Source organism: Cylas formicarius, unplaced genomic scaffold (genome assembly GCF_029955315.1).
Source record: "Cylas formicarius isolate icCylForm1 unplaced genomic scaffold, icCylForm1.1 PGA_scaffold_2__14_contigs__length_35257938, whole genome shotgun sequence".
NCBI classification, from domain to species: domain Eukaryota; kingdom Metazoa; phylum Arthropoda; class Insecta; order Coleoptera; family Brentidae; genus Cylas; species Cylas formicarius.
This window is the reverse complement of record NW_026844319.1, coordinates 7,031,830-7,055,431: the sequence shown is the minus strand read 5'-3', so window position 1 is coordinate 7,055,431 and position 23,602 is coordinate 7,031,830. Positions and strand designations below refer to the sequence as shown.

The window sequence follows — 23,602 nt, the reverse complement described above, 5'->3', positions numbered from 1 at the left end:
CCGTTTGAAATGCTGCAATTCCAGGAATTTTAGGATTCATCGACCAAGACGTTTCCAGACAACAATTACTATTTTCGAAATTACTCTTTAATGAAAGTTTCATCTGATGCCTGATTTTTTCGATAGAAGTTCCCGATTGCGGCCAAGTTTTGGTATTCTGCCAGGAGAAGTTGATGCGTTCTTATGAACTGCTGAACGCGCTAGTTGAGAGAAACGACAGTATACGTCATAGCATTCCGACGTTGTTTTTGCCGATGATGCGGGTCCAGCTTATTAAGATGGAAGACGCATTCATGCCGGGGTTTTCCACAATTACCTGGACATCCACAAAAATACCGGAGTTCTGCGACGAGGTCTCCACAGTTCTCGATTACGTGGAGATGTTCTTGAAGGAAGTTAGAGATATGAAGGAGGCAAGAATCGACGAAGTTCTCGAAACGTTAGCTAATACTAGTCTAGTTTATTTGCCTGGCGAGCCGATTTCTCCTAACGCGTTCGTGGAACTCAATATTAAATACAGTCAAGAAATTGGTAAGTTTACTTTTGTATTGTTTTTGTTTTAAAAAATCGGAAATATAAAAAGGCTCTCTTTATTACTATTTTAAGTAATAATAAGATTGCTTTTGGCACTAACAGGAAAATCTACTGTCTTCAAAGCTGTCAGTATTTGGGTCCAAAAAGTTGCATAGGATTGAATTGAGTACAATTCTGGAAAGCGTGTTCCTCTGAAGGTACCAAAAACCGCTTAATTCAATTCAGCTACAGTCGAAGCTCTATATAGCGAAATTGAAGGGACTGCATTTATTTTTTTTTCGTTATAAATAACTTGAAAAATAACAATACCGATATGTGTTTTGTAATGGGAAATATTTAATTATTTTATATATTTATATTAATATCTACTTAGGAATATTTTATATAAATATTTAAGAACTACATTTCATATTTGACATAATCTTTCATTTTCATTTGAATTTGTTCAGTATGCCAATACACATACATACTTTGGCTTGTATTTTCGACATTTTTTCGAGAGAGGCATCTTCTCTATGATACATAAAAAAATTCTCTAGCAGCTTAACTGACGGACTTACTGCATGGTTGGTGGTGGTTCAAGATCAACTTCTTCATATTTTTCTTTCTCTGGGTTCTCTTCTTCATCCCTTCTTGCTTGTTTTAATATGGCTTTATCTTTCAAGTCTACTGTTGTAGGCAAATCCTGATCTATCCTCATAAAATATTGTAACTCCTCACTTGTAAGCGTAGTTGGTGTGTGACACTGTTGTATCCACTCACTTAGTGCCTGATCATCTTTCAAGTCTTGTTCGCATTCTGTCCCGGAAATAAGTCCTGCATGATTATAGGAGTGTTGAATTGCTTCTGCTGGCACTTCTTTCCAAGCTTTACTAACAAAGTTGACTGCATTTAGTATATTAATAGAAAATTTGTCTTTGGACTCAGTCATTTCCATTAAAATGTTTTTCCCGTATCGACTCTTACGACTTTTTAATGTGCACTGGTTCATCGGCTGTGGTACACTGGTTGCTTTGGCTGAAAAATGCCAATTCATTATTCCGTAGATTTGGAATATATATGTGCAGGCAGTTATGTAAGAGAAGTCATATTTTCCTTCCCTTTATTTCTGCATCAAATTTCCGTATCTCCTCTTCAAAAATTTGCGATGTCATCCATGCAGACTTGTTTGCCTGATAAGCCTCATAAAACAGCTTTCTAGCTTTCTTTTTTTGCTTCAACTCATATTGGCAGCCACTACCACTGTTATACATACTTTAGAAAGTTTTCCACCCACTCAGTTTCGCTTCGAAATTTGAGAGTTTTATCTGGCGTCATTTTGTATAAAATACCATTTTCGTCAGCATTAAAAATGTTTTCATCAGGATACTTTTCTGCTAGTTATAGTCAACGTTTTCTTCAGCCAATCGTTTGTGACGTTTCTGTCGACATCACGGGATTCGCCAGTTATGTGTCCATAATTTATACCATATCTCTGATTGAACTTCCACAACCATCCTTCCGAAGATGCAGAGAGTGGTATATTTTTAAGACGTTGCTGTTGGAACCACTGCAACATTGTCCGATCCAAAATTTCAAATTTTGACTTCCTTATTCTTTTACTAGCACTGCCTGCCGCTTCAGCCTGAACGATTTTTTCTTTGCACTGCCAAACCGTGCATACAGTCATAGGTGTAAGTCCGTATCGACGTCCCATTTATCGTTTCTCCACGTTCTATCTCTCGAATTAAAGCAGCTTTATCATCTAGAGATGAAGTTTTTGGTTTACTTGCCATGCTCGCAGTATTCACGAATTCAAAGGATTCAAAGTGATTGAACATAATCGCTTATTATGAGAAAAACACTGAGGACAACCAAGTTTTCCTAGATTATTAGGGTAAGGAACTCCAAGAAGGTAAGAGACTGTACTAATTACTAGTCGGCCTACATTCATTGCTTTGTTATCTTTATTCTTTCGAGATAGAGAGTGAGAAATTCATTATACACATTGGATTAATACATAGATTTTCATGGAGACTAAATAGTACCACAAATTTTCTTCATACCACAGGTTTTCACGTTATACAGAATTTCACTACAGGGAGGTTTCACTGCATTTGCTTTTTTAAGTGCACCAAACTTCATTTTATTATTTTGAAAATCTCTAAAAGGAAACTTAAAACCCATGAAAAAGTTTATACCCTGTGCTGCGAAAACGAAACTCTCACTGATATTTACTCTGTGCCATAAAACACACATAGTTTATATATTTACCCATTTTTATGTTTTTTGAGTTTGCAAATATCAGATTTGTTTTTTAATTTCCCGCAAAAAACTTTTTGTTATTGGAATCATTGTCTAGTATTGCCTAGGATAAGAAGACTTGCCGTATATCGTCAATTAGGTGAATTTCAAGAAGTTTCCAGCGCAATCGGATATGAGTGGACGAAACCGGTATCTTCTATTTTGTATAGGGAGTGACACTGCGCTAACTGGAGAGTTATGTATATTTTGGAGAGAAACATGAATACTCTAAAATAATGGTATTTCGTTTGGGGATGCCATCTGTCAATAAAGAGACAAACTAAATTCGGTTATTAATGCTGATATTTTTATAACTCACGGTCTCGCGTGTTGAGTGGTGGACGTAGCAGCCTTCTCTTCTACTTTTTTATATTTACTGGGTATTTTCAGTTTCACAGAGTATACATTCACATTAGTTTTTAATATTATAAAATTGTTTTCTTGAAGCGGTTACAAAAAACTGACTCATCCTTTATATCTTACAGTCAAAGAAATTCAACTGAAATCTTCGACGGTAGAAAATTCTGTCAAGGGGTTGATCAACAAATTTCTCGATATCATAAATAACCCCGAATTGCAAGAAAACAAGTATAATTGGTTGGACAGCGAAAAAGCGGTTCGACCAATTGCCAGCACCTCCAGGTTGCTCATGTCTAGCGATGCAGGTAGGTGGATTCTGCTTTCTCCATTCGACATCATCTATTCTATTGCTCGTAGCGTTTAAGGAAATCGACCGTAGCTTATCGATGGATTTGTCCGGTGCGCACGCAGACTGCATCGAAATGTTTGCTTATTTCAATATGAAATTGGTCGATGCTTTAATTAAAGCGACAAAACTGTCCCTTGAGAAGGTCAAACACAAGGTTATGAGGTTTGTATTCGGTCGGGCAAATCGAAACAATGGCAGTGATATTTTACTTAAAGCGTTGACGGCGAAACGCCCCTGATGTCCACATCAATGGTTCTTCAGATCCCCGTGGCGTGCATTAATCCCAACCTTGAGGAAATCCAGCACTGTTTCTCCCTAGTCCTCCAAAATATACTAGACGTTCACAAGTATATAGAATTGTGGGGTCAAAGAGACGCGAAACCTGCCCTTAAAGGAGGTATAATTAATCCACTCAAATTGGACATAAAAATAGTGTGACAGAGCTGGATTTTGTTGGAGACTTAGGCGCAACACTTGAATTTCTAGATCATGGATCATTTATAAAAATGGTGCCTGTATTTGTTTTCAAAATTTCATTATCAAAATATTAAGTTACTAAAAGTTAAAGCAGTCAAATTGTGCCCTACGTGCATCAATTTCTACTGTGGTCTATCAGCTAGGTCAGACCAGGGCGTAGATGCCTTGCGAAGTTGTTACTGAGGAAATGTAGTGGCGACAATCCGTTAATTATAATTGTATCACCCAAATTATAACTACAAAACGTTTGCTTGAAGGTGACAGACAATGTCTCAATAGAAATATTAAGAGATTGTCAAACTTCCATTGTCTTAATTTTTTCTTTAGACAACGTTTCAGACAGATCTATCACTACTCGTTATAAAAACTAATTTTAATTCTAAGGCTACGAGGCTTATATTCTAGACCGCAGCGTTCAACAGGACCATTGTTTCACTGAACTTCACCCCTCATTGTATTTCCTATGTGCTTCAACTCTAACGTTTAAAGGTCTATATATGACTCTTCAGATTCATAGGGTATTTGGTAGATACACTCTTTCTTTTGAGTAGATGTTTCTGGCTTTGTTCTTGTAACTATGCTCCTTAAAATAAAGATAGGACTTCCACAATCTCTTGGCGTTTCTATAATTATATATCCTGAAACTATATAGTCAACTCTATGGAGTTGGCAATATCGGTTATTGATTTGAGCTGTACTTTGATTCATGCTCTTTAAAGTCGGCGTCAGCAGTCTGTCACTTGATTTTTCTTGCTGGATGTTCATAAATTCACATGAACCTTCATCTGTTGAATTCAATTGAACATTCGATCAAGGCTGGCCTTGACAATGGCAACATTTTTTGAAATTGCAATTACATCTAACAGTTTCTCATTTTTCGCATTGTTAGCTGCAACATTACACATTAGTAATAATAGTAATAAATGTATTCACTCGTCCAAAACCAAACCAAAAGTATTTCATTTAAAAGTTTATCAATTGACTGAATGTATAGGATATGTGTGCAGAATGCAGAAAACTGTTTTAACTTTAATGGTGATTCTTAAGAGACAGCAGACATGGAGACGTCTTCACCAAAATCCAACTCTGTTACAATTTTTGTTATTTCAAATACCTGAACGGACAAAATTTGGAACTGGCAAGTCTGCAGCGTAGTTTTTTATTTATTTCATATTTTAGAAGTTGTAAAACCGAAACTGAAGAACTACTATAAACGCGTCAGCGAAAATAAGGAAATTGTTCGGGTCTATATGGGCCTGCAGGGAATTTGGTATCTCTTAAGTCCGGACATTGAGAGCTTACTTAATGTAATTAACGTGTTATTCAAAAAGGGAAGTGGTGATAGGACGCAAATGGTCTTTTTAGCAATATCTGGAGTGGAAGTACATGTGGCTGGATGACAGGGATCAAATTATCGACGCATTCTGCGCCAAGGATCCATTGATTGTGGAAATTTCGGAGAAATTTCAGGAGTACGACGGTAGAGCCGAATCAATACGAAAACTTCCGGAAAAACACGATGTCGGATCGCTTAGGATTCTAATGGGTATAGACCTGTTATATGGGATTCCAAGAACTCGATGGCGTATTAAAAGCATAAGCGAAATGGGATTAAAAAGTTTCTAAATATGTGTGACGTATTAAGATTTCATAAAAATGTTTATATTCTAGAAACATTTTATGTAATTCAATTCTATTTTGAGCTGGCCGAGGTAGAAAAACATGATAATAACTACCTATATTTGCTTACATTTCCTTAGTCTGAGCAAAAACAGTTCAAAATCAGTTTTCAGGAGCGTTGTTCTACTACGTAGGTTTTCAATCTTCCACGTCCTTGTATTTTCGCTCCTCTCTTTGTCCAAGAGTGTTTTTCCAGTTGCTCCGGGGAGTTTTCTTGTTTCTGTTGTCTAAAGTGATTGTCCAGTTTTCGGTGTGTCGAATTTCTGCGGCGTGACATAAGGATAGTTATACGGGTATACTATGTTGGTAGAGGATTTTTCGATGAGAGAAATTAACTGCTGTCCGGGACATTCGCCACCATATCTGAGTAACTTATTTAGGATACCATACCATCTCGTCCTGGGCTCTTCCTATTCTTTAGCTTTCGAAGAACTGTGTCCACTTTGCCCTTCTAAATTTGTCTGTCATCATTTGAGGTATGTTTAGTTCAACCTCAGACATTTGTGTTTTATATAGTTCAGTTAGATTGTGGACTCAGGTCTCTTGCTATTTGGTTTATTTCGGCAAAGCGCCAAATTTGCATTTTTAATACATAGTGTTCCTGCATTCGCTTTGAGATTTTCGAATGATGGTTATTTTTTTGTCTTACTAGTGCTGTTGTTTCGTGCCTAATTGGTTTATACCTTTCATACGATTCTGGTATTCGTAATGTTCTGCAGTTGAGGTATCCAATATTTTTTTGCGAAAATCAAGAGGTTCTGATGTTATTATTTTTTACTGTTTGGGTGCTTAGAGCTTCATATGCGGCTTCTTTAGTGTTGGTCCTCTGTTTTTGGGTTATTCATATAGCTACTGGAGATATAGAGTGCCTGCCTATACTGATAATGCAGGAACTTATAAAGCAACTATAAAAAATATGAGAACGTCATCAATTTTTACTTTCGTTTTTTTTTTTGTATAGCTTTGATTAGTTGCATTAGTTTCAATTTTTGCAAGTACCAAGCTGTGATGGCATGCTACGTCCGCAATATAATAAGTTTATTTATCAATCAATATCAGCCACAATATCACCAATACAATAAAACTCTATTCATACTAATTCCCGTAAATACATAACCAAAAAATAAACATTAAAAAAATAAAACAAAAGATTATTTAGTAGAAGTGGGAGTAAAATAATTACGATTATTGACAAATAGACTAAAATAACACCAAAGAAATACTTGTCGTCTTGTCGGTGAGAATTAAACTTATAGGTCTTATATAATTATGGAAAGTAAAAAGTGTTAATAAAAGATAACGAATACCTGCCTAAATTATACATGTAATTGAATATGGAAAAATCAATACAAATTGGAAAAGTCAAAAGGGTAATGAAAAATCGAACGGTAATAAATTGAATGAAAAACTAAAATGAAAAATGAAACAGAAGACGTAGTTAAATAAGCCAGCGAAGGGGTGATAAAATTATGTTGTAAAAACAAGCTTGTTTTGGAATGTAATTGTATTAAATTTATTAGCCGTTGGTTTGTCATGATCAGTTACAGTTTAGTCTAGTTCTGGATACGTTTTCTTGGTTAAGTGCTTTATCATTGTTGGGGATAGTTTGACACATTCGAGAACTTATTTTTTTTATCGTACTTTTTGAGCTAGCCATATTTTTTCATTATCAGTGAATGAATTCTCGATCTCTCTTGACTTAGTAGCCATTTGTTTAGTCGAGATTTAAACAAAATTAAAGAATTTATATTTTTGATTTCAATCGGTAGCTCACTATGGATATTTGGGCTTAAGTCCAAAAAGAATCTTTGTCCTAGTGAGGTGTTAGTTTGAGGAAGGTAACCTGTTATTACTTTGTGTCTGGTGTTATGATTATGCTTTGTGGCATATAATTAGTCTTTTCGTAATTGACGGTTAAGAGATGGTTACTCAACTATTTAAATATATGCTGTAGGTCCTGTTCGGCTCTGTTTTTAAGTGCTTGCCAGGATTTATCTCTGTAGATTATGGCAGAGTGGTCCGCAAAGCATGTTAGTTCTCCAAGAGATTTTATATTAAATTATTAATATAAAGTATAAACAATATCGGGCCCAAAACTGTCCCTTGGGGAACGCCAAACTCTACATTTGTTTTTTCACTAACCACATTTCCTACTTCACCTTTCTGTGTTCTTTCAGAAAGGTAAATTTAAAAAAAAAATTAGGACAACACCCCCGACACCGACCCTTTCCAAGATTTCAATTAATTTGTGATGATCAATTGTATCAAACGACTTAGCCAAATCAACTTGCTTATACTTATTATAAGTTTGACTAAGGCGTCCTGTGTTGAAAGTTCAACCTGAAATCCAAATTGATTTTCAAACAAAATATTGATTTTTTTTTTAAATATCATTAACGTATTTTTAAAAATTTTTTCTATAATTTTAATAGTATTGTTTAAAATTGAGATGGGTCTTTAATTGAATGAGTGGTTGGAAAAAGCGTAACATTCCGAAAATATGGCGAAATAAAGTGAGATAGCCAATATATTAAAATTTGTATTCTCTTTCTGCTGAGCGCAAAAACGATAAAATCGCCGGCTCCCGTCATATAATAATTTTGTTGTTTGTTGTTTTTGTTGTGTGTTGTTTGACCGTTAGCGTCTTGAGCCGATTATTTCACATAGTTTTGCATTTTCGTTGAGACAACAGGTGTTTAAATAGTTAGTGAAGTTTTGATTATCTGTAATTTGAAGTTTGAGAGTTTAGTGAGTAGAAGGTGAGTCCCTATTTAGTGATGGTTAAATAGAAATATAAAAGTTGTATTTCTGTATTGTACAAATGTCAGATTCATCGGATTCAGAGGGAGAACGTGAAGGGAAAAGGCGAAAGTTGAACAAAAATGTCACATAAAAGAAAGGGAAAAATTAGCTAGACAACGAGGAGTACAGTTTGTTACACATAAAGGTAAACTAACTAACTGACTAACTAACTAACTAATGCTAAGATAACCGGGCCGGATTGCACGTGCCGTAAAAAATGTATGGCAGTTTTTACTATTGAAGAAAAACGTTCAGTAATTGAAATTGTTTATAATGGACGACCAAAAAATCAAAAAGATACATATCTTATGGGACTAATACAAAGATACGCTGTTGCCAGACATCGTCCTGCAATAGCAGAGCCTAGACAAAATCCTTCTTCTTTTAAATATTTTGCTATGAAAATTACGTGCAGGGTTGAAGTTTGCCGCAGCGCGTAAATGAGTTTGCATGGTGTCTCGAATAAAGTCGTACAACGTTTAACCAAGCTCCGTGAAACTGAAACTTCACCATTTGACATGAGAGGAAGGCATGCAAATCGTGCAAGTAAACTCGATGGCGCAATTGTTGCCAAAATTGATGACCATATCAAATCATTTCCAAAAAAAGAGTCTCATTATTCTTCTAAGTTAATTAAATACTTAGATGCAAGTTTGAGCATCACTAAGATGTATGAGCTCTTCACTAAAGAGAATCCTGATTTGAGAACTCACGTCAAGTATGAATATTATTTGAGACATTTTCAGGAAAACTACGGATACCAGTTTGGTAGGCCTCAAGTCGACATTCGCTCGACTTGTGAAGACTTGAATGCAAAAATAAAGTCGACTACTCTTAATGAAACAGCAAAGAGTTGCGCAGTTGCAGAGCTTATGATTCATAAAAGACGAGCATCCAAATTTTACAAAAAACTTCAAGAAATCAAGGAGACCTGTAAAGAGAGGAATGACGTTGGAGCCATAGTGTTTGATTGTATGCAAAATCTTCCCCTTCCATTAATGCCAGGAAATGTTCTATCTGCGAAAACTTTGGTATTATGTTTTTAACGTTCACAGCTTTGGCAACGATGTATCGGTTTTCTATACTCCTACAAAGGGAGCTGCTCAGCGAGGCCCTAATGAAGTCAGTACGTCCATTTTGGACCCAACATATTCCTGAAGAAGTCAGAACCCTACATGATTTTAGTGATGCGTGCGCTGGGCAAAACCGCAACCATATTCTAACCAGGTTGTTTACTGCCCTGACCATGAATGGCAGATTTGAAGTTATCCATCAATATTTTCCCATTCGAGGTCATAGTTTTTTGCATTGCGATAGGAACTTTTCTGTCATCAAGCGCTCTTTAAGAAAGTTTGACCGAATTTACCAGAACAATACAACGATATCATTACGTCTTCCAAGAATAAAAATCCCAAGTTTCAAGTAAAACGGCTAACAAATACCGACATACTTGATTTCAAAGGCTGGTGGCCTCAATACTTTAAAAAGACTGCTAAAAATGTTGAGAAGAAAACAGTCTTTTACCATAAGCAAATACAGGCATTTAACATATACGCAAGCAATGAGAGGCTATATCAGAGCATTGACGGCTTCACCCATGTTTTTCAATACGAAAAAACAAGACAATGTGGACCTTTCCATTTCAAAAGCATACAATGGAAAAGTTCCTATCAACTATAAGAAGCTGGAAGATATTTCCAAAATAGTTCATTACATACCCGAAGACTACAGTAGCTTTTATAATGAAATTCTGGCCAATCCCACTACAAATAGAGAAACCAGTGACCCAGAATGTTGGTTGCTTGAATAAATCAGAGTTCTTCATTAACGCCCTCATATGTTTTTTTTTAACTAACTTTATGCAATTTGAGTGGAAAAAAGATAAAATTTTTGTACATTGAAATGCCAATATCTAATTACCAAATAGGTGTAAATCGTTCAAACTTTGGCATCAAATGTTCTTTGTCAATGTGTACAATTGGTCAATGATAACCATCTTTGTGAAATTAACGGTTTCGCAGATAAACAGGCTTCACTGGAATTTTATCCTTCTTCCAATCACCCATTCAATTGGAGACTAACTTTTTATTTCCGGATTTATACATAGGCTCGATAATGGCCTTTTTAAGAATTTTTGGAAGTTTTCCCGTTTCAAAACATTTATTTATAAGGTAGACTAGAGGTTTCGCTTTTGATTTGGTCATCGCCAGGAGTTTTGCCACTTTCCAGAGTTGGTAAAATTTGAGTGACTTCTTCGATATTTGTGGGCGTTAAAAAGAGTGAGTGTTTAGTTGTTGGCATAGTAAATGTGATCGTTTATGTCTTATTCGTTTTTAATTGTCTTTTTTTCAATTTCTGAAAATTTTTCTTTTTCTGTTTCATGTTTGTTAAGTACGTTTTTTAACGTTTTTCCACAGTTTTCTTAAGATGTTTGTCTAGATTTGTGATATGTAGTATACGCACTGTCAACAACTTTATTGAGGTTATACACTCAGTATTGATGAGCCTAGACAGGATTTGTTGGATATTTTTTTGTTTTATTTAGTAATTCGTATAATTTTGATTTCAGTATTGCGGGTGTAATCCAAGGATTTTTTTATTTTATTATATTTTCTTGTTATTGTTGCTGATTTTATATTTGTTTTTATGATATCTATAAAGTTTTTAGCTATTATGTCTATGTCTTTCGTTATATATACAATTCTATGTTCCATTTCTTAAAAGTTGTTTCAGTTTATTTTTGTCAATATACTTTTTATCTAGTTCAGTTTGTTTAAACAAGGTTTTGTTATTTGAAGTTTCTTTGAATGGGATATGTATGGCAATTGGGCAGTGATCTGTGATTTGGTTCAAAAATATAAATGCCTCTACTTGATCTGGAGTATTTTTTGATTTCAAAAAAACATGGTCAAGGCATGTATGTGATTGTGGTCTTGTTACATCATTTACTGTACTTATAAAGCCTTCTTCTTCTAAAATATTTTTATATGCTTCAATGTAATGTTCATCGTCAAGTAAGTCTATGTTGATGTCGCCTATCAAAATACAATGATCATGCTTTTTTTAAAACATTTTTATGTTGATTCAAAAATTCTTCTAGGTGTTGATTAAATGTATCTTCATTTGTTGATGGTGATCTATAGAGTCCTGTTATATTAAAACGTTCACTGTTAAGCTTAACTTTTAAATTTATTAGTTTTATATCTCCTAGAAAGTCAATGTTGAATTCATAGTAAATAGAGTCCTTGATATAAATGACAGTTGCTTCGTGACTGGTGACGTCGCCTTCATTATAAATTAATTTATAGCCCGGTATTGTTAAAAGTGAGGTATCGGCTAGAAGAAAGGTTTCTGTTAACACAACTCAAGAAAATGCTTTTCAAGACTTCGTATGTTTGTGTGGTATATAGAAAAATAGTTACTAGAGTTTTTTGAGATATTTATATAATCGCTAAAACAACTAATTTTTGTGGTTTTAATTTTATCACTCCGGTAATCGCGTATGTAATTATTTATTTATATTAAGAAAAAAAAGTAAAAAAAAAAAATACTATTTTTGTTACTTAGATAGATTTCTTGTCGTTCTCGAGTTCTTCAGATTGCGGTCTTCTTTTACCTCGGGTGACTCCTCTGGTTTTCTTTTCTGGCTGGTATTATTTTGAGATTGTTGATCTTCTTTGCTGCTGCTTTTTCGTCTTCTATCTCTTTTTTTCCCTCTTAAATCTTGAATGGTAAACTTCTTTCCATTGGCGAAAAGAGTATTCTTTTTATTTCTGCTGCCTGGTTTCTATTTCTGGCAGTTTGAAGATGTTTTATTAGCAGTTTTTTTTTTGTTTCTTTTGCTTAATGGCGTTCCTAAGTATATTATTATCCTTGTCCTTTTCCAGTTTTCTGAGACGATAAAAGTTTGAGATGTACAAGAGACCTGCGCGTCGTTATTTATAATTTTGACAAATTTGTCAAGATCTCTTGATATATCTTTTTCTTCCTCGCAGTTATATATCCGTAAGTTATACTGTTTAGTCGTTTTTTCCAGTTTCTCCATTCTTTCCTTCAAAAGACAATTTTCTTGTTTCAAGGTTTCATTTTCTTGCCTGATCAGCTGCAGTTCATTTGATAACTCATCCTTCACTGAATTTATCTCGCCTTTAACGTCTTCTCTGGATTGTATAATCTGTTCTTTTATCTCCTCATTTGATGTAATTTGTTTGTTTAATTGAGTATAAAAAACTATAGAATTTAGCGATAAGTATTTTAAGACTCGATCTTGTAGGTTCATTTTTACAGGTTTTGTGTACTTAAGTAATTATAATTATTAGGTTCTAATACAATATTCTATTCTTAGGTTTTTACTTTTAAAAATCACTTCTTGCTGAGGAGTTTATTTAGGGGCCATGCAGTCTGGTATCTATCTGCTAGGGCCAGCCACACACGATGACGTCTAGTATTTGAAATGGGTGGATGTGTTTATCGGTAACGATATAGTCAATTGTAGAAATGTGACCTCTAGTGTGAATTTATACTTATTGATATTTGTAGTTATTAAACCTGTTGTTGATTTGCAAAACATTGAATGCGCATAGGTCGATCATAAGTTCTCCATTATAATTTAGCTCGTTTTCATTGAACCTCTGTTTAATTAAAAGGATTATTTCATTTTCGATACAAGGTTAAATTCTCTGTTGAGTAATGACTGAATTGTGTTTCGGAGTTGGTCGTAATAGTTAGTCTTCTTGTCTTGGTTTGTTATGTTCGTGTGGGCATACTGACACTATATCCAATTTTGGGTTTTCTGCTTTTATTTTTAGAACTAGTGGACATACGTAATTGCATTCTTGTAAATTGCTTTGATGCTTCTTTTATACTGCAGTTGCTATTCCTTTTTTTGCCCTTGTTTGGTTTTACCTACTTTCTTCAGTTTTTTTTGTTGCGAGCATATATCCATTTTATTATCCTTCAGTTTCTTTGCGGTTTCTTGATTTTTATTGTCAATATAACCGCTGAGTTACTCAATCCATCCAGCGATCATGCAGGTGGAGTTGTACGCGTAACACTTAATCGAATGGAAAATTTATTTCGTCCCACATAACAATCAAAAGTTATTAACAGCTGAAAATCCTCCCACACCATTATCATCTATGCACGCACCAATAATAATATAATCTCTACTATTTATATCAGTAGACTATTTACGTTTACCACCTTATACCTATGGTGCGGCTATTATCTTGATTCGGGTTTAAACCCGAATCAAGATAATAGCTTATCAACGGGCCGCGAAAGCCTTAACCAATTTAATTTTAGTACCATTTGATACAGTACGCGATTTTCCGAATCGCGATTTTCGAAATCCATTTTATCCGAAATGAACTACTAAAAAACAATAATTCCGATTAATCGCATTATACAAAACGCGTCTGGGATCCACCTATACTGCTGGGTGGTTCCCCCGGGAGTTTCACGGCGATGTGACAGTCTAAAATGCGAAATGTTATGGTTAGCCAACAGAGTATTATAAGCGTGTAATCACGTCAATAAAAAGTTTTTCTGCAAGTGATGGATCTTATCTTATGAAGCTTAGGAAAAAAACGATTTACAAACAAATTAGAACTACAATTGTGATGGAGTTGAACTACAAAATGTTACCCTCAAGTACCTTTGCTTCAAAAACTTGATTACAAACATAGCAAAAAACGTGTCAATGTTGTTTCATCATCATTCGGCAAAACCACGAGCCTTCAAAGATATTTGCCCCAGTACTTTTTCGGTTTTGTATAAAAATAAAACAAATGCTGGATGAATCCGAATCTATTTAAAAATTGTTTTTCTGAAAATTTCTTATCAAAAGTAGAGTTTTTTTTTAAAGCACGGATATCCCAGAAAATGGATTTTCTTACTAGACTCGCCCAAGTGCGGAGAAACTTAAAACTGGGAAAATAAAAGCAACGTTTTTTCCCTCTGCTGCAACTTCTATCATTCAGCCCATGAATCAGGGTGTAGTGAAAAATTTAAAAGGTAAATACAGGCGTTTGCTTTTGGAGCATATTTTGGAATAAACTTGAAAAATATATATTGGGTGGCTTCAGCTTGAAATCAAGTAAGAAAACCTGGGAAAAAGGGGGATTTTCACACATGATGAAAGTTTATAGCAAATTATGTCCAAAATACCAGGATGTGAAAATGTTGCGGAAACACAAGTTTAGGAATCGTTACACAGGGAGACGTTGTAGACGACGAAAGGACTGAAGAAGAAATTATTAAAAGTGTTTGCAAAAAGGCTACTGAAATAAACAGTGGCGACGATGATGATGACGAAGACAATATTCCAGTTAAAATGTCACATTCAGAGGACTAGAGACCTCGGAGAAAGTGTTAAGTTCTGTAGAACAAGAAGAGAATGCAACTGCTGTGGATGTTCTTTAATAAAACGTTGGATAGATATTGCGGTTAAAAACAGAAGTAGTGCCAAACGAATGCAGTTCAAAATTACCTCATTTATAAGGCAATAAAGTCAAACATGGGATATATGGGTCGGATTTTAAGTTGCATCTAACATGTCTTTCATGAATGTACATATACTACGTTAAAAAAAATTTCGAGTAATTAAAATTAAATAAATTATTATATCTGTGTTTTTTTGTAATTAATGCACACATTCAAGTAACATATTTCGATATAAATCGATCTTATGATGTATATATCCTAAACTTCAATTTTCCAAGAAAAAAAACAGATTTATCAAAATTTCGATTATTCGAACTCACTTTGGTCCCCATTATTTCGGATAATCGGGATTGTACGTTATTTATAATAACTTTCCTAGTATTTAAAGGAATTAAAAAATGTAAAACTTAATATGCCATCGAGTTGGCAAACCCCGTATACGAAAATATGGGCTGGATGGAGAAAAGTCCGTATTGTTTAGATGAAATGAAACTGGCGTTGTTGGTCGAATCGGACTCTTGGAAGCACATTATGGGCAAAAACTTGAGCGATAGGTACAAGAAAAAGCTCACTGTAATGGTCGACTTTATAAAGGCACAGGAAAAAATTTTGAATAAACCCTTGCGGGATCTGGACGATTGTCGGTAAGGTTTGCGCTAGAGTTATTTTTAACGAGAACAAAGCATTGGGTATTTTCCGGCAGGAATGCGATGGCTTGCCTGGCGACTATAAGGGAAAACTTTATCGAAATGGACATGGATTTGAACTTAATGGAGGAGGCGTACGGCATTTTTGGCCGATTCAAAATCGACACGCCGAAAGAGGACGTTGAACGGGTCGAGTCGCTGAGGTTCAATTTTCAAAACATGATCCATCACGTAAATGACCTTTAATTTGTTTATTTATGTTGTTAGTTTTTTAAATCGAACAAAATCGTACGGGTTCGTCAAACGGTGAAATCGAACTAATTAATTTCTCATAAAATTTAAATTACCAGAACTAAAAATGAATTTGTTGAAAATATTAATTAAAGTCACTATTTGCAAAGCACTCTACACACACAAAGTTTTTTATTTTTTATTTCCGCGAAGGTACGATTCTAGTTTTAGACTCACTCAGTGCTCGCTTTTTTAGAACGCAACGCCTTCTGGCGATAGGAATTGAATAATTCACACTGTATCTGCAATCACCTTAAGATTCCCGCGTATCTCAGTTTCTTGGAACACGGACAGACGCAATATTTATCTCAGGCTTTTGTTTTTAATTTGATGTAATTTGAAATAGGAACATGTATCATATATACAATCAAATATTTTATTCACAAACCTGCAATTCAATGTCTTAAAATATCAAAAAGAAATTGAAATATCTCGACGACGAGATCATCCTATCTTATAAAAGAATTTAACTTTTTACAATTTAAAACAATCATAAAAAAGCTATATCAGAAACCTGCAGTTCTACGTTATTTAAAAGGAACTCCTCAAAAATTAAAAACGTTCACATCTTGGTCCTATAAATAAAGTAGTTTACAAGTACTAAATGGCATGGTGTAGTTAGAGGCTTGTCATTGTTGGGAATATTGTTATAAAGTTTGTCTGTTTTGATGTTCCTATAATATAGGAAATTAAATCCCTTCATAGCATCATCAATGCCCGACCTTTTTGAGGTAATATTTCATTGCAGTTAGATACAAGAATAGGAGCTTTTATATCTTTTAAAACGAACAATATATTGAAGCAATTTCTAGTCGGAGTTAAGTGTTCTGTGAATTGTTCACTATATCACTAGTATATCCTTTTAACTGTGAAGATTGTAATGCAGTTTAGGTATGGTCTGGCAGAAAGATTGGTTTCAGCGATACGAAATCAGCTTTCTATATTATCTACCCTCTACTCTTTGTCTCCCTATTCATTTTCATCACTAGTCATAATTTGCCTCCAAATAAAAATGTTGATATTTTAGAGAGAAATTAGAAACAACAAAGAGTATCCTTGATTGTGTAACTGCCGTTTTTTCTCATCCCCATATGTGCCATTCAAGTTTGTGCTTTTGTACCTAGCAGTTTACATATATTACTAAATTGGTTACATTAATTTATTCTGTTTAAAAATATCATTTTTCTACTTCCTGCTCTAAAGTACCCATCTGATCTGACTCACGCAAATGTCACTTCGGTTGTTTGCCTCATATTTATTTTGCAGGATTCAAAGAGTCTCATTTGTCCAAACCGTTTTTAGTTCTACCGGGATCTCGTCTGAGCCCCTTACTTTTTTAATAAATTTAATAATATTAATTTGATTACACTGTAAAAAACCGGCATTGTTTTTGTCCATAAACTGCCGTTCCCAGCTGCGATATTTATTATATTGTCAATAATTAATACATAATAGACGAACAGAACGACTACAGAACAGCTTTTTAAGATTTTACACCAAATTCATTTAGACGAGCGCTGTATTGAATGTTAGTAGATTAACCCTTTTAATTTCAACTGAAATAACACAGTACAAATTTTCTAAAAATGTTGGTAAAATTCTTGTGCTGTGTTCAATTCTTTGTGTCAAGTAGAAATGTATCCTAGTTCTAGGAGTACCCACTAAAGCAGATATTACAAGTTTATATATGTTTTGGAGGAGCCCACAACACACAGGATAAAGGAATACACAGATTACACACACTAATGTATTAGCACTCAGTTGAGGATATTGCTTAAATATTCCTACATTTTATTTTCTGTGTTGTCTCTATTAGTCCAAAACTGTACAAGAAAATATCAGCAGCGTTCAAGGTCCGTTATTAGAAGAACTGACAGCCGGAGTAGAGCAGTTCCAGGTGGATGTTGAAGTGTTTGATAAGGATTTCGAGGAGAAGGGACCATTGATACCGGGGTTGAGCGCTAGAGAAGCTAGTGACCGCGTCTTGGCTTTTCAAGACCGTTTTGACGAGCTCTGGCGCAAGTACGAGATGTACAGTAGCGGAGAGCGGCTATTCGGTTTACCGGTTAACGATTATCCGATTTTGCACAAGCGCAAAAAGGAGTTTGTGTTACTAAACAAGTTGTACGGACTGTATTTGGCTGTGAATCACAGTATCGACGGGTACTACGACATACTGTGGAGCGATTTGGATATAGAGGCTATATTTGGAGAGTTGCAGGAGTTTCAGAACAGGTTTGTCTCCGTCATCTCCCAAAAATGATCGACATCTCAATAAATTTAGTATCCATAATTAAAATCTTATGTAAACCAACCATCAAGCAAGCTCCCTATTTTGTTTAGTAATTCATGACTTTGAGCAAATACTTATCTAAAAATGACACTACTGTACAGTGGGTCTGAAATTCGTTGTCATTGCGGGATATCTCAGTTATGAGTAAGATATGTAGCACATTGAGAAATTTTGTAAAGATCGATTTAAAAATCAGCTTTTTAATATATTAAAGAATATTGTGATAGTAACGCTGGATATTAGAGCCACCAAATCATTAACCTGTCGAATTTAAGTAATAAGCAAACAAAGAATTAAACGGATATGCGAAAGCTGTTCGTTTGTTGACCTTGCTTTTGATCCTGTAGTTTTGCGTCTTTATCTTTGCTATTGTATTTTTCAATCCATCAAACCAATGTTTCTCGGCAGCTTTTAATTCATTTTCATGGAGCCCAATGTTCAACAAGTCACTTGATTGTCGCTGCTAATATCGATGTGCTTGGCGAAGTACCCTCTTTTGATGTTCTAGCGAACACACGTCAATATCGCGTAGATCTCTGCTTGGAATAGACTCGGATAGTTTCTCCGAGGCACAGATATCTACACCATCCTACCTCAGTAGTTCTGTTTTGGAATGTTTAAAAAAAATCTATATTTAAGTATTAACCAAAATCCAATATTCTTATCCTTTAGTACTCTTACAATCTCGAGGCGTTAATTTACCTTAATGTTTTACTACTAATATTAGTGTCACCAGTTACATTTCTGTTCTTTTACTCTTTTTATTTTTGGCTCTGTGAAAGTTCAATCAGATGGACGACCTATAATAATTGTTTGTCTGTTCGACCTTAAAACCAACAGATAAATTAGTAAAAAAGGGGAACGCTAACTCTGTGCAGAAAAGATGCCACGAACATTTACGTCACTCTTAATAAATCATTAGTGGCTCACACTTAAGCTTGAAAAATCTCATAGCGAGTGCGCCATATGGTGCAAAGTGGTAATTTGATGGGGCTAATTTGATAAACCCCAGTAACTTAGCTGAGGCTGTCGTTGCTAGTTTGATCCGATTAAGGCTTAAGGACTACAAGCTACTACTACTATTGAAGATAATTAGGTTTGTTAACAACAAAAAACGAATAATGTTTTCAGATGCCGAAAACTACCTAAAGCGATGAAGGAATGGCCTGCTTTCTTGGACCTGAAAAAAAAGATCGATGACTTTAGCGAGACCTGCCCTCTCTTGGAACTTATGGCCAACAAGGTGAATTAGTAAATAATTGCGTATTGACAAAATCGATGTAGATATTAAAGATAAATTGAAATACCGATCGCTGGTGCAAACATAGACCCGTTTTCACACATTATGGCACATTAGTATGTTTATGGTCTTATGGTTCGTTGGTAATGATGGGCCTACGGATGTAATTGTAACTGTCAGCATCCAGTCTGCTTTCTTTACTCGATCAGTTTGTGGCGTGGGGTCTCTGGTCACTCATTCAGACAAGTCCAGAAATGCCCCATAATACTATGAAACGGGCTGAATTGCTTTTCATATATTTTTAGGAATAAAATTTCTTGAAAACAGCTACACAGCAAAAACAATCCAGATATATTGTTCCTGCAGATGTGTAGCGAAAACTTCATGCTCTTCGTGGCATTTTAATAAAATGTCTGCGGGTTCGCGTTTATAATATTTTTTGTTGTTTTTTCGGAAGCAGAAGTGTTCTACAACTTGGTACGATGCAATAACGATAAATAATTTTTATTTTAAAAATAACTGAAAGCTCACGAAAAAATGTTAACTGTCCATACGAAAACGTACCTCGTGACGTCACCGACAGCTGAACTGTCCACATTACGTTTTTAGCTGAAAATTGTCCAGTTCAAATTTTAATTATTTATAACGAAGTTAATATTTCGGTTCTGGTAAAAATATCAAGGGGATATTTTATTCTTATTAAATATTTTCATTCTGAAATGTACCTTTTTATGATGTTAGGCTATGAAAGAGAGACACTGGAGAAGGATCTCGGCAGTAACTGGTTACTTTTTCGATGTCGACTCGCCAACATTCACCCTCAGACATGTAATGGAGGCGCCATTGTTGAAACACAAAGACGACGTCGAGGATATATGCATTAGTGCCGTAAAAGAGAAAGACATCGAAGCGAAACTGAAACAAGTGATCGCCGATTGGGCAGTGGTCGAACTGTCCTTTTCCAATTTCAAAAATAGGGGCGAATTACTGCTCAAGGGCACCGAAACCGGCGAGATTATAACGACCCTTGAAGATAGTCTGATGGTGATGAACTCCCTGCTGAGCAACAGATATAACGCGCCGTTTAAACGTGACATCCAGCTGTGGGTGCACAAGCTCGTTACGACTTCTGAGGTGCTGGAACGGTGGCTCATCGTGCAGAATTTATGGGTGTACCTCGAGGCGGTGTTTGTGGGTGGTGATATCGCCAAGCAACTGCCGGCCGAAGCAAAAAGATTTAACGTGGGTGAAACGTGTATATCGCCATTTGAATTGCGTTTCTGTTTAATTATAGAATATAGATAAGTCGTGGGTGAAGATTATGACGAGAGCTCATGAAGTTCCCAACGCGGTGGAATGTTGCACGGGCGATGAGACGATGGGACAGCTTTTGCCCCATCTTTTGGAGCAGTTGGAAACTTGCCAAAAGAGTTTAACAGGATATTTGGGTAATAACCCATTCTGCTTGGTACTTGTATATTGCAAAACTAAAAATTATCTCCAGTGTGTCTACTTATAAAGTATCACATTTGAACAGGTTTCAGAGAAGAAAACAAGGACAACAACAAAACACATCATTAACTTTATTACATATAGAACAAATATATTAGTTTACTAATTATGACACTAATGTGCTATTGATTAACTCCTACTTTCTTTATTACTGTATTAATAAATATTAGTAAGCTATTAATTAAATAATTAATTCTTTAGTTCTTTTGATTAACTATATATGTTATAAAACAGTAGCTTAACTCTCATTACAAATTGGAGAAGCTGAAAATAATATTCTAAATGATATTTTATAGGTAATTAAAAATAATTTATTTAAAACTTCAACTTGAAAACATGTGAGGTGCCTCATGTTCAAAACCATAAATGAAGGGTATAAGGAAAAAAACAGACATGTCAAAATTTAGTTATAGGTGCCATTAAATTCTCCGATTAAAAAAGTTTAGTTTAGAACAGTAAAACTCGAAATAAACCAGCCTAGTCCTGAGGTAACTAATATTTAATATATAGCGTAGAAGGAATGAAACAGCTTTGTCAATATCAAGGTAAAAAAAATCATCCATGTCAAATAAAATGATGCACTCTTTTTAACCGTGTTTCACCATATTCTAATAGTTGGTAAACGTTCAGCTAGTTGTTTTCGTGCGTGTGTGCAATAATAGTACAGCTAATGGTTATAACTAGCAGGGGTTAAGATGAGTCCATCCAACACAAAATTATGGACACACAAAAAAGAAAGTGAACCATACGCTTGTCCAAAAAAAAATGGATCCATGAAGTTGGACCGGCTTCTAATTACTTAAGATTAATGTGTTTTGTTGTGATTGACGAGGGGCAGAGAATCGCCATATTAGAACATTTTATTATCAGGTTTTCCACGATGAATAGAATTCATATCTAGCTGGACTAATTACGGTGGTACCTGTCAAACAAACAAGGCCGCGTCAAAATGAATAGGAAGTCTACAATGCACTGGTGCAGGTCCTAAGCACAAACGGAACAAGCATAGTGCAATTAATATTAAATTGGATGACTTAATAAAGCGTTTGGCATGTGAACACATCAAAAGTTTCAATGATCGTCAAAGCCAATATAGCTTAAGAGATATAAAAAAGGCCTATTTACCCGCAGAACTTACAACTAAAAAACTGTTTAACCTCCTTGAGTTGCTGAATCTAAATATTAAAGTCTCGTATCAAACATACATAAACATTTTTAACACCGAGTTTAATATAGCATTTAGATATCCTGGTACTGATATTTGCTCAACATGTGATGAATTTCAGACTAAGATTAAAAGCATGTCTGCGGAAAAGGATACCGATGATATTAGAGAGCAAAGAGCTGCAAAAAAATTGCAAAAGGGAAGCATTCACTTTGCAAAAAATATTTCCATTGCGAAAATTGCTACAAATAACTTATAAACGGAAATCATCCATGTATGCTTTTAGCGTTCATGTTCTTTTTTCTGGTCAATCGATATTTTATACCTATAACGAGCAAATCGCTTAAAAAGGATCAAATGAGGTGGCTTCTTTTCTTTTTCATTTCATGAATAATTATTTATAAGATGACATTGAAGAAGTGGAAAGTTTTAGCGACTTTGCAGGAGGACAAAATAAAAAATTTGTCATTTTTCGATTTATTCATTTTATTGTTGTCACCAAAATTCATGGCTTAAGGGAAATTAAAGTTACATTTCCTGAAAGACGCACTCCTATTTGTAATGTGACAAAAATACAAGACGTTGGAATTTGATAAGCACTTTGAGAATCCAGAAAAAGAAGTCATTAGAAATTGCCACTACAATTGGAATCTTTCTTGGGGTCAATGTACATACAAAAATGTGCAATTAAAACCCAGATCTTAAACGAAATAGTGTATTAACTACCCTTCAACGGACAAGTCCTATCTGTGATTATAAAAAATAAAAAAATGTGTTGGCACAGTCACAGATTTGAAAAATGGAGAGTTTATGCTGCCTTTAGTATATGATAACTGATCAGATTTACAAAGAGGAAATTTAAAATTTTAATTAGATACAATTAATTTATAAAAACATTACTTACCCGCTATATTTTCTGTTATAAAAATAAATATGACATGGCTGATTCTTGTTTATTACAGATAACATAGCTGCTTTCCTCCGTGGAAAATATTGTATTGTAAAAGTATTCAAAAGTGAGCATTTCACACAAATGTTAAAAAAATAGAATTTGAATACTTTCACTTACTATCACTTTTACTATCGTTAGTATATTATAAAGGTTAAATTAAATCGCAAAATTATAGAAATAGATATTTGGCATACTTAATAAAAGTTGAAGGTATATGTAAAATTTTTCAGAAAAAATAATATTACATATGGTGTGTCATTTACAAAAATTGATATATTCAGTTTCAAATAATCTAAATATAATTTAAATTCTTTTGAATATATCTTTTATGTCATCTTGAAATAACTCTAATCTCAAATATGAAAATAAAGGCGATATCGTTTTTTTTTAAGTGTGAAAACTACTTTTTAGAAAAATGAAAATATTCCTAAACATGTTGAAAAATTTAAAAACGAACGAAAAACAGAATTTAAAAATAGGAGGTTCCATCTAAGGGAATGTATCTTTATATTTTGTTCGTCGCTCTTTTTTGAACAACTTTATGATAATAAAATCGTTGACTCGACGCTTTTT

General features: G+C 34.5%; 1 protein-coding gene across 7 annotated transcripts in view; it reads left to right on the top strand.

Moving 5' to 3' along the window:
- The window catches only part of LOC132698470 (dynein axonemal heavy chain 8), a 110,571-nt gene that overhangs the window by 42,759 nt on the left and 44,210 nt on the right, over positions 1-23,602 (top strand). For all 7 annotated transcript variants that reach the window (XR_009618377.1, XM_060664536.1, XM_060664532.1 and 4 more), the window contains 12 exons: positions 127-531; positions 3,303-3,482; positions 3,535-3,688; positions 3,742-3,923; positions 5,183-5,310; positions 5,369-5,549; positions 15,411-15,573; positions 15,633-15,807; positions 17,684-18,102; positions 19,292-19,403; positions 20,142-20,642; positions 20,695-20,848. Coding sequence is in view for 6 of the 7 variants with exons in the window: in XM_060664536.1 (XP_060520519.1) it covers positions 127-531; positions 3,303-3,482; positions 3,535-3,688; positions 3,742-3,923; positions 5,183-5,310; positions 5,369-5,549; positions 15,411-15,573; positions 15,633-15,807; positions 17,684-18,102; positions 19,292-19,403; positions 20,142-20,642; positions 20,695-20,848 (2,754 nt within the window). In the remaining variant the exon portion in view is untranslated. The remainder of the gene's footprint in view (positions 1-126; positions 532-3,302; positions 3,483-3,534; positions 3,689-3,741; positions 3,924-5,182; positions 5,311-5,368; positions 5,550-15,410; positions 15,574-15,632; positions 15,808-17,683; positions 18,103-19,291; positions 19,404-20,141; positions 20,643-20,694; positions 20,849-23,602) is intronic.